This window comes from Oncorhynchus gorbuscha, linkage group LG06 (genome assembly GCF_021184085.1).
Source record: "Oncorhynchus gorbuscha isolate QuinsamMale2020 ecotype Even-year linkage group LG06, OgorEven_v1.0, whole genome shotgun sequence".
Taxonomy (NCBI): Eukaryota; Metazoa; Chordata; class Actinopteri; order Salmoniformes; family Salmonidae; genus Oncorhynchus; species Oncorhynchus gorbuscha.
In genome coordinates, this window is record NC_060178.1 from 8493926 (window position 1) to 8506200 (window position 12275).

At 38.9% G+C, this 12275-nt stretch overlaps 1 protein-coding gene across 1 annotated transcript in view; it reads right to left on the bottom strand.

Moving 5' to 3' along the window:
- LOC124037489 (DNA-binding protein RFX7-like) overlaps positions 1-10861 on the bottom strand; it is a 28139-nt gene extending 17278 nt beyond the window's left edge. The window contains 6 exon segments of the mRNA XM_046352238.1: positions 162-363; positions 3277-3399; positions 3599-3634; positions 5971-6056; positions 8159-8192; positions 10411-10861. Coding sequence (XP_046208194.1) covers positions 162-363; positions 3277-3399; positions 3599-3634; positions 5971-6056; positions 8159-8192; positions 10411-10547 — 618 coding nt within the window. The 5' untranslated portion in view covers positions 10548-10861.
- Between the last annotated feature and the right edge of the window lie 1414 nt (positions 10862-12275).

The following is a 12275-nucleotide window of genomic DNA, read 5'->3' on the forward strand; positions in this document are numbered from 1 at the left end:
CCCTGATGAAATGGAACTGACCCCAACTCTGATGAAATGGAACTGACCCCAACTCTGATGAAATGGAACTGACCCCAACTCTGAAATCTACATGTACTTGTTCTGAAATGATTATGGCCACTTCCGAGCAACAAAAAAAAAAAGACATCATGTCAACTTACACCGTCATCTGATTTTTGTAAGTCCAAGTTGGGCAGAGAAGGCATGTGAACAAAAGCTTTCTTCCTCAGTCCACTATAACAGTATTTAGATTTGCCTCTCATGCCCAGGCGGCGAGCCTTCATGTTGGGAAACACGTTCTTCATGATCTTTCCAAAGTCTGCAGCACTCAGTGGGTGGTAGGCAAGACTGTCACAGTAGCTCCTGAAACACATTCACAACATGATAAACATGCATTATGACAATACAATCTGTAGTACAGGAGGCTGATGAGGCTCCCTTAATTAGGGAGGATGGGCTCGTGGTAATGGCTGGAGTGGAATCAGTGGAATGGGTTTTAAATACATCAAACACACATGGTTTCCATGGTTTCCAGGTGTTGGATGCCATTCCATTTGCTCCGTTACATACATTATTACGAGCCGTCCTCCACTAATATGTACATGTATTATCACAATACTGTACATGTCATTCCTGGCCACTGTATTTCTGCCACTGCTGATGTGAAAAGGGCTTTATAAAATACATTTGATTGATCTGAACAGTTAACAGAAAGAAACACACTAAAGTTAGATGATTCTCTAGTGAATAATGTGGAAACAAATCCCCCTTTTGAACTACTAACTGCTACTATGAACAACTATTACTAACTACAGCTGCTATCTCTAACTACTACTACTACTGCTACTATTAACATTAACTATTAGTAACTACTGCTACTACTAACATTACCTACTACTAACTACTACTGCTGCCACAACTGCTGCTACCACTACTACTACTGCTACTGCTACTATTAACATTAACTACTAGTAACCACTGCTACTATTAACATTAACTACTACTACTACTGCTACTATTAACATTAACTATTAGTAACTACTGCTACTACTAACATTACCTACTACTACTACTGCTACTATTAACATTAACTACTACTACTACTGCTACTATTAACATTAACTACTAGTAACTACTGCTACTATTAACATTAACTACTACTACTACTGCTACTATTAACATTAACTACTAGTAACTACTGCTACTATTAACATTAACTACTAGTAACTACTGCTACTATTAACATTAACTACTAGTAACTACTGCTACTATTAACATTAACTACTAGTAACTACTGCTACTATTAACATTAACTACTAGTAACTACTGCTACTATTAACATTAACTACTAGTAACTACTGCTACTATTAACATTAACTACTAGTAACTACTACTACTACAAACATTACCTACTACTAACTACTACTGCTGCTACAACTGCTGCTACCACTACTACTACTGCTGCTACTAACACTGCTACTGCTACTAACATTACCTACTACTAACTACTACTGCTACAACTGCTGCTACCACTACTACTACTGCTGCTACTAACACTGCTACTAACATTACCTACTACTAACTACTACTGCTGCTACAACTGCTAATACCGCTACTAATACTGCTGCTACTACTAACTACTACTGCTAATGCAACTGCTACTACTACTAATGCTACTGCTACTAATACTACTGCTAATTCAACTGCTACTACTGCTACTAATACTACTGCTACTGCTACTAATCCTACTGCTACTACTACTACGGCTGCTACTAATACTACCACTGCTGCTACCGCTACTGCTACTAATACTACTACTACTGCTACTAATACTACTACTACTGCTACTAATACTACTACTGCTGCTACCTCTACTACTACTGATGCTACTAATGCTGCTACTACTACTACTAATGCTACTGCTACTACTACTAATGCTACTGCTACTAATGCTACTGCTGTTACTACTGCTAATGCTACTACTACTACTAATTCTACTACTTCTACTGCTGCTACCGCTACTACTACTACTACTGCTACTAATACAACTACTGCTGCTACTACTGCTGCTACTAATGCTACTACTACTACTACTATTACTACTACTACTGCTCTGATACTGCTACTACTACCGCAACTGCTGCTACTACTACTACTACTACTACTACTACTACTACTAATGCTACTGCTACTAATACTGCTACTACTGCTACTAATACTACTGCTGCTAATGCTACTACTACTACTACTGCTACTAATGCTGCTGCTACTACAACTACTACTGCTACTACTACTACTACCACAACTACTACTACTACTAATACTAGTACTACTACCGCTGCTACTACTACTACCGCTGATACTACTATTACCGCTACTACTACTACTACTAATACTAGTACTACTAATACTGCTGCTACTGCTACTACTACCAATACTAGTACAACTACCGCTGCTACTACTACGACCGCTACTACTGCAGCTGCTACTACTACTACCGCTACTACTACTACTGCTACTACTACCGCTACTACTACTACTACCGCTACTACTACTACCACTACTACTAATACTAGTACTACTACTAATACTAGTACTACTAATACTGCTGCTACTGCTACCAATACTAGTACTACTACCGCTACTACTACTACTACCGCTGATACTACTACTACCGCTACTACTACTGCTACTACTACTGCCGCTACTACTACTACCGCTACTACTACTACCACTACTACTACCACTACTACTACTAATACTAGTACTACTAATACTGCTGCTACTGCTACTACTACCAATACTAGTACTCCTACCGCTGCTACTACTACGACCGCTACTACTACTACTGCAGCTGCTACTACTACTACCGCTACTACTACTACTGCTACTACTACCGCTACTACTACTACTGCAGCTGCTACTACTACTACCGCTACTACTACCACTACTACTACTACCGCTACTACTACTACTAGTACTACTACTAATACTATTACTACTACTACCAATACTAGTACTACTACCGCTGCTACTACTACTACCGCTACTACTACTACTGCTAATACTCCACTCAAGGGCTGCTTTCCCAGACACAGTTTAAACCTAGTCTAGAAAGCACTTTCAATGGAAATTCTGTACTGAGAACGTAAGTAGGGTTTCAAAATTCCCGTAAATTCCCATTTCCAGAAATCCTAGTTGGAGTATTCAGGATGACCTGCTTATTGTCTTTTGACTCCAGGAATCTTTTTAACCCTATGTACAGGTCATACTCACTTGTATTCGTCGTACACCTCTTGCTTTGGCAGTGATGTCTCAGGGTGCTCCTCTAGGTGATTGCGGATCCAGTTGAAAGCGTACATCTGCTGTGTTCGGCTGGACGACATGCCACTCTGGTCACTGAAACGGTTTCAAGTTACAACAACACAAACAGGTTAGTGGCGAAACAATATTCAAAACTGATATTTTTTCTTGTGATGTGTTTGACCAGATAAGGCCGTGTGTAAAAATGTTATTTATTTATTTTTTTATTTTTTTAAACAGTCTCCGATTTTATTTTGATTTCTTGCAATAAATAGTGTGTGTGTAATGTAGTAACCATAGTCCAGGAGTGGAGGCTCTCTGATTCTCAGTCCTAGTGAAGTTGCAGTGTTGGAGGGTTACGGTGACGGGTAGACAGACAAGAGATTTAAAAAATAAAAAATAAATACAATTAAGGACTTAGAAAACAGGGTATAATAGCAAATCAATCATTATACTAGTATCGCTTCATTAATGATACAAATAAACAATTATATTAACGGACATTAGCATAAGATCACAAGACCGAGAACGAAGTGGTGAATTTTGATGCAAAAGGAATTGTAGACACTTTCTTTTCAAATGCACCGAAATATGAACACAGCCTGTGATGGAATAAACAGCTGAGGTAAAAAAATATATTATCAGGTCACAAAAAAAAAATGTAATCCAAGACAAATTGAAAGCCGTCGCGAGCACCACAATCAACACAGCAATAATAATAATAATAATAATAATAATAATAATAATATAGGTTACAAACGACAATGAGATACAGAATAAGTATTCACACCCCTTTGGCTTTTTCCACATTTTGTTGTGTTACAGCCTGAATTTAAAATGGATACCATTTAGATTTTGTGTCATTGGCCGACACCCCACAATGTGAAAGTGGAATTACCTTTTTTAGATATTTTTTTAAACAAATTAATTAAAAATGAAAAGCTGAAAATGTCTTGAGTCAATAAGTATTCAACCCCTTTGTTATGGCAAGCCTAAATAAGTTCAAGAGTAACAATATGCTTAACAAGTCACATAATAAGTTGCACTACGTGGGCAATAATAGTGTATAACATGATTTTTAAATGACTATCTCATCTCTGTACCCCCACCATAAAATTATCTGTAAGTCGAGAAGTGAATTTCGAACACAGATTCAACCACAAAAAAACAGGAAGGTTTTCCGATGCCTCGCAAAGAAGGGTAGATGGGTAAAACACTTTTATCCCTTTGAGGATGGTCAAGTCTTCAATCCCTTTATTAATCCAAGCCTAAATAAGTTCAGGAGTAAACATGTGCTTTAACAAAGTCACATAATAAGTTGCATGGACTTTTGAACGACTACCTCATCTTTGTACCCCACACATACAATTATCTGAAAGGTCCTTCAGTCGAGCAGTGAAAACACAGATTCAACCACAAAGACTATGGAGATTATCCAATGCCTCGCAAAGAAGGGTATCTATTGGTAGATGGGTAAAAATGAAAAAAAGCAGACATTGAACATCCCTTTGAGGATGGTGAAGTTACTAATTACACTTTGGATGGCATATCAATACACCCAGTCACTACAAAGATACAGGCATCCTTCCTAACTCAGTTACCAGAGAGGAAGGAAACCGCTCAGGGATTTCACCATGAGGCCAATGGTGATTTTAAAACAGCTACAGAGTTTAATGGCTGTGATCGGAGAAAACTGAGGACGGATCAACAACATTGTAGTTACTCCACAATAATAACCTAAATGACAGAGTTAAATGAAGGAAGCCTGGTCACAATACACATATTCCAAAACATGCATCCTGTTTGCAACAAGGCACTAAAATAAAACTGCAAAAACTGCAGCAAATAAATTAACTTTTTGTCCTGAATACAAAGCGTTACGTTTGAGGCAAATCCAACACAACACATCACTGAGTATCACTCTTCATATTTTCAAGCATGGTGATGGCTGCGTCATGTTATGGGTATGCTTTTCACCGTAAAGGACTAGGGAGGTTTTTAGGATAACAATACATGGAATAGACAGGCACAGGCAAAATCCCAGAGGAAAACCTGGTTCAGTCTGGGAGGCAAATTCACCTTTAAAGCAGGACAATAACCTAAAACACAAGGCCAAATATATACTGGAGTTGGTTACCGAGACGACATTGAATGTTGCTAAGTGGCCGAGTTACAGTTATGACTAAAATTGGCATTGAAATTCTATGTCAGGACTTGAAAATTACTGACTAGCAATGATCAACAACTTGACAAGAGCTTGAATTTGTTTTTGTTTTTAAGAATAATGTGCAAATATTGTACACTCTCTGTGTGCAAAGCTATATAGACTAACCCAGAAAAATTCACAACTGTAATTGCTGCCTAACGTTCTTCTACAAAGAATTCACTCAGAGGTGTGAATTTAGATATTTCTGTATTTCATTTTCAATAAATGTGTTTTCACTGTCATTATTATAGGTATTATAGGTATTGTGTTATAGGTGGGTGAGAGAGAGAAAAAATGTTTTAATCCACTTTGAATTCAAGCTGCAACACAACAAAATCTGGAATAAATCACGGGGTTATGAATAATTTCTGAAGGCCACTGTCGCTTGATGTAATATTTGATGTATTTTGAATTGTCTAATCAAATACAACTAAATCAGAGAAAAAGGGGGAAGACGTTACCTTTTATCAATGCCATTGTTGGGACCAGAAGGCAACTTAAGGTAGAGGTAGAGTTTCTCGATGTCTGTAAACTTCTCAACATCTTGCTGTAAATTGTACAGAGCGAGGTATAAGATAGAGAGGGGAAACAAAACATGTTTTGATGGGACAGACATAGTATATCTCTGTGACCATGGGAACCATGGAATCTGCATCTCTGTCACTGCCAGTTAGTTACCTACCTTAGTTGAATGTACCTGATTGTAGCCAAGTCGCTCTGGATAAGAGTGCTTCCTAATGACTCAAATGTAATGTAAATGTAGCCTAGATATTATGATAATCAACAACAACAAAAACACTACGCATGTTGTATATAGAGATGCTGTCAACGGGCACACTGACAACACGTCTTTGATTTCCACATCACAACAGACTCCACCCTATCTCCTTTTCAATTGGCTTCTAAGAATGGAATTCATCTCACCTCTTCCTCTTCTATTTGCCTCTTTGTTGCTAGGGGAACCCATACTTATAAACGAGGTGAGAGTTGTCAGCCAATCAGCGGAGAATAAAAAAAAAAACAATTTACTGGACTCCACCACTACCAGCATGCCATGTGCTTGTTAGCTTCCGCCTGCCTCTGTCTTTTCTAACAGTATAGGCTAGCTATAGTCTGCTTTCATTCTGTTATGATTGACACAAGTAGGTCTAACCTTACATATTAATTGGGTCCTCCTTATATGAGTTAGGTTTATTACCAGGGTCGTGTTCGTTATATAAGGCACAAAAAGGAAGAGAACGGACTGAAACAGGGAGGAACTGGACATAAGAGTCAAATTACCCACTAAACCCAGGGGTCAAACAGGGAAATGGTTCCAATAGTTTTTTCCAGCCTTAATTTTTCCCATAGAAACACTTAAAATAAGGGCCGTGTTTCATGTAGGCTTACTCTTGCATGACGTTTTGATAACCTTGTAAATTTCTCTAGGAAAAGGTGATTTTTATCAATATATTTTCCTGTATTTACCCCCCACAGAAAAACGAATTAGCTGATAAAGTGGCTATGATAAAGAACTACAAATGCCATGTTGATCTGGACGAGACAGTTGAATCGAGGCAAAGGTAAGAATCTCTGGATGAACTATGTTAGCTAAATATCGTAATTAAGAAATTGTCTAAACTCTCTTACATTGACAATTCTGTGAACTGTCTTGTGCAAGTTTTAAATTGAAACAACACCTGTTAGCAAAGATGTCAGCTAGAGATGACGTGCAGGAGCTTGCAGGGATTTGTAGTCTTGCACGAGGTCTACCTTGATGCTAATTTGCATTTTCAAATCTGAGAGTAAATAGAACCGAATATATTGATAAAAGTTACCTTGTCCTAGATAGATTTAAATGTTTATCAAAACGTCATGCCAGGGTAAGCCTTCACAAACACAGCCCTTATTTTAAGTGTTTCTAAAAACCCGCTATGGGAAAAATTAATGGTGGAAAAACGATTGGAACCATTTCCTTGTTTGACCGCTAGGCATTATGGGTATTATGACACACTTCCACTGTGGGGCTCTATAAGGTCCAAAAAGAACAGATTGTTTTTAAATTCCTTCTTTTTTTTTACGCTACAGTATACCATAATGAACACAACCCAGGTTTAGACTGCATGATGACATCAGTCCAGCGCTAAAACAGACAGAGATAGGAGGGTGAACAGACAGACAGACACTCTGCCATGCTCTCAATGTTGACACAGACAAGGTAGCTACATCGTAATAAAGCCAGTGATCCCTTCAGGGTTGGGGTCAATTCCATTTCAATTCCAGTGAATCCAGAAAGTAAACAAAATTCCAATTCCAAATGGTCCTTATTGAAAAGCATTGAAGACAATTGGAATTTCAGTGTACTTTCTGAATTGGAATTTAAACGGAATTGACCCCAACCCTGGATAGTTTATAAGGCTTATGAAGCCTTATAAGCTATGAAGGTTCATACATGCTTATACCCAGTTATAAAGCATTATACCCGCAGCATTTAAATAAAGTGTTACTGAAAGACAGCCGTTGCCCTAGTAATATCTGAGACATATTCTTCACAAACACACGAGGAAGTCAAAGCGATTGCTAAAAATTGGTGCACACCTTTAACTAAAAGCTGAACTGTTGTTTTTCACGCTGCATCAAAGCCGATATATTAATAACAACTCTACTCACCAATATGTTGTCCACTTTTGATTGTACAGATTTGCTACAATGAGAGAAAGAGAGAGAGAGAATGGGAGATATTTACAGGGGAACAAGACAGCAGCATGACATGCTCTCAAAAGTCCTCAATCTCACAGAACAAAATGTTGTATGCATCTCAAATTGACCTCTTTCTCCCATGGCCTACCTACAACCTATGCACCTGTGTTGAACTGATAGGTGCTAGGGCTGGGCGGTATAACATTGTTTACAATATCCCGCTATTGAATCACGGACCGGTTTGGGTTAACTGTATTTGAATGTTTTAGTTTGTTAAATGTCATATGCCATGTGTAACATATATATATATATATTTTACACCGTTACCTGAGTCATCCCTCTTCGTTCTCTCTCTCTATCCATGCCGCCTTCCACAGAAACCTAGCTCCGCCCCCCCGCCACTCAAGCAGCGCATTTGTTGTTGCTTGACCACGAGACACTTGCCTTCAATCTGCATGGTCAATGCAGCACATGCAACAATGTTGATGGCAACGATGCTGCTTCCACTATACTTCTTTATATAAATCCACCAGTGTTCTATAATTAGTTAGTATAATTAGTTAGTATAATTAGTTAATTAGTATAATTATAATTAGTTTGTGTTTCTTACATCTGCAAAAAGCTAGCTTGTCTTTTCTTAGCAAGTTTTAGCTAAATCGTGTTAGCTGCTAATCGTTAGTTAGCTGGCTAGCTAGCTAATAAAATATACTGAGTCAGAGCAAACGTAGCTAACCTGATACCAGTGATGGTGTAGGCCTAAATCAGCATGTTGCTTGTGCAACAGTATCTTTTAAAACAAAGAAGAATAGCCAAAGCATGAATATATTGGCTACATGATGAAACATTTAATGTAGCCAAAGATTATAGGGTCCCCTAGGAAACACTGACCAACACTTTGATTCCTGCCCTGTAACAATAACTCCTCCCTGGCATTTTCATTCATTGTCATGTCAAATGCTGTATTCAAAGTGCCCACTATAATTTATATCTATATTTTACCCCCTTTTTCTCTGCAATTTCGTGATATCCAATTGGTAGTTACAGTCTTTCCCCTTCTATGCAACTCCCATTCACACTTGGGAGAGTCAAAGGTAGATAGCCATGTGTCGTCCGAAACGCGACCCTGCCAAGCCGCACTGCTTCTTGACACACTTCCCCCTTAACCCAGAAGCCAGCCGCACCAATGTGTCAGAAATTGATGGAAATACAGAAAATTATTTGGGGTTGAAGTTGAATTGAACAGTATAAACCAAACAGAATGGAGAAAACCCCATTGAAATCACTTAGAATGTATGTGATGTCACACTAGGATCACTCACTACTCATAAAGAATCATTCAAACTTTTTATTTTTAAAAAAAAAAAAACATAAAATACCATCATACTGTCAAAAATATTAAACATACCTTGATATGATATTTTGGGCATATCGCCCAGCCCTAACAGGTGCAATGTGGTGAATATTCCACCTTGCCATGGTAGATTTATATCATATCAAATCCTTTCAGATCTCCACAATTCAGTGCATTTGGATCTAGGAATGTTGTTTTTTTTTTGACAGGTCTCATCACCAAGAATATGGAACAGTACATGTTATACACAAACACTGCATTCAATGGCATTATGGATCATTTGCGTCAGGGACCTACCTACCTTTAGCTGACTAATCATATTTGCGGATACCTGTTATTGATAATAGACGAGTGTCAGTACATAGGACTCAGGTGTCATTGGGCCTCCTTTGGCTATGCATACATAATTATAACTATGTAGCTAACTGTCATGATGTAGCTAGCAGGCTACATCGCTTGTGTAGTTAAAGAGCAATACATTTTGCTATATGTCTGGTAAATTGTCTAGCAAGCTCGGCTAACTAGCTAGCTAGCAGCAATTATTTCACAGCCAGCCCCAGCAACAAGGACAGAAAACCAAAATTAGCTAGCTTGCTAGCGAACCTAAACTCAATTCATATTCTACTACTAGCTAACGTTAGCTACTTAAATACACACCACTGTAGTTAGCTATTAGCTAGCTACATATTGATTAGCAAACGAATCGAAGACCTAAACGAGAAGGCGTGAGTTACGGTAGGAGACAGGCGAGACCCCGAGCTGTCATCATGTTGTAGCTGTGCAGCACCGTAGCTCATTTATAAACTAGTCAAGTGGAGTGTGTGTGGTGAGTGTGCATTGACCATTGAACGCATACATATATATATCTTACCAAATTGAATTCTTTATTTTGTACTGCAACGCATTGGCCTCGGGGCCCTGTAGTCCTGGTACTAACGTTGGAAGAGAGCCCAATCCCGAGTTGGGCTTCAGCTGACCAGGTTGTTGTTGATCATCATCATCGGCCATCACGATGATATTCTCGTTGAGCGGAGGTGGGTTGGTCGGGGTCTAACAAATAGGCCTCATCCTGTTTATACCTTGATATAACGTTGGTTCCCCGGCTGTGGTAGTGCATGCATGACGCCAGAGCCGAGTACCCACCGTTTGATGATGAGGATCGTATGAGCTTGGTCAACCTACCCTTATCGACGATAGACCATGACGGTTAAGACTATGACTTGTCTGCACTTGACATTTTATAAAAGAAAACAAACGGCATGCGGGAATACAAAAAGCATTATTTCGCAGAGAGAGGCTGGGCACTGCTGCAAACAGCGAGCACGCCTGCTGCAGGCTACGGAAGGCAATGCTGCTTGCAGGCTGTAGATGCGCACGCGCAATCACATTGATGGCATGTAAATGAAGCTGCAATATCAGTTTTGATACATTAGATTCATGTTTTTATATCAAATTGATGATAATAACAACAACAACAACAACAGTGTAATAGCAGTGTAGCAACAGTGTAACAGCAGTATATTAGTAACTAACATAATAAACGCTATTTACAGTATTTGAACAGTCAGCTCCAGTTGAGACCGATAACTTACGAAAAATAAACTGCTCAAGCAGTTTCCGAAATGGTTTCATAATATAATGAATATAATTTATTGAATGTAAAAACAATGTAGGTTATTCTTGCAAAAAATATAATACATTTTCACTGTAATTCATCATGTATCACACTGTGACTAGATAGTCAGTACATACAGAACATTCGGGAAAAGTATTCAGACCCCTTGACTTTTTCCAAAACGTTGTAACGTTACATCCTTATTATAAAATGTATTACATTAAATGTGTTCCTCATCAATCTACCCACAATACCCCATAATGACTAAGCTAAAACAGGTTTTTAGACATGTTTGCAAATGTATTAAAAATCAAAAACAGAAATACGTTATTTACATAAGTATTAAGACCCTTTGCTATGAGACTCGGAATTGAGCTCTAGTGCATCCTGTTTCCATTGATCATCCTTGAGATGTTTCTACAACTTGACTGGAGTCCACCTATGGTAAATTCAGTTGATTGGACATGATTTGGAAAGGCACACACTTGTCTATATAAGGTCCAACTGTTGACAGTGCATGTCAGAGCAAAAACTAAGCCATGAGGTCGAAGGAATTGTCCATAGAGCTCTGAGACATAATTGTGTAGTGGTACAGATCTGCGGAAGGGTACCAAAACATTTCTGCAGCATTGAAGGTCCCCGAGAACACCGTTGCCTCCATCATTCTTAAGTAAAAGAACTTTGGAACCACCAAGACTCTTCCTAAAGCTGGCTGCCCGGCCAAACGGAGAGAAGGGCCACCAAGAACCCGATGGTCACTCTGACAGAGCTCCGGAGTTCCTCTGTGGAGATGGAGGAACCATCCAGCACTCCACCAATCAGGCCTTTATGGTAGAGTGGCCAGACGGAAGCCGCTCCTCAGTAAAAGTCACATGACAACCCGCTTGGAGTTTGTCAAAAGGCACCTAAAGACTCTCAGACCATGAGAAACAAGATGAAGATGAAACCAAGAGTGAATTTTTTGGCCTGAATGCCAAGCGTCACGTCTGGAGGAAACCTGTCACCACACTACGGTGAAGCATGGTGGTGGTAGCATTTTTCAAGGCAGGGACTTGGTATACTAGACAAGGTTGAGGGAAATAAAATAAAAATTGATTTTTTTATTGGTTTAACTAGGCAAG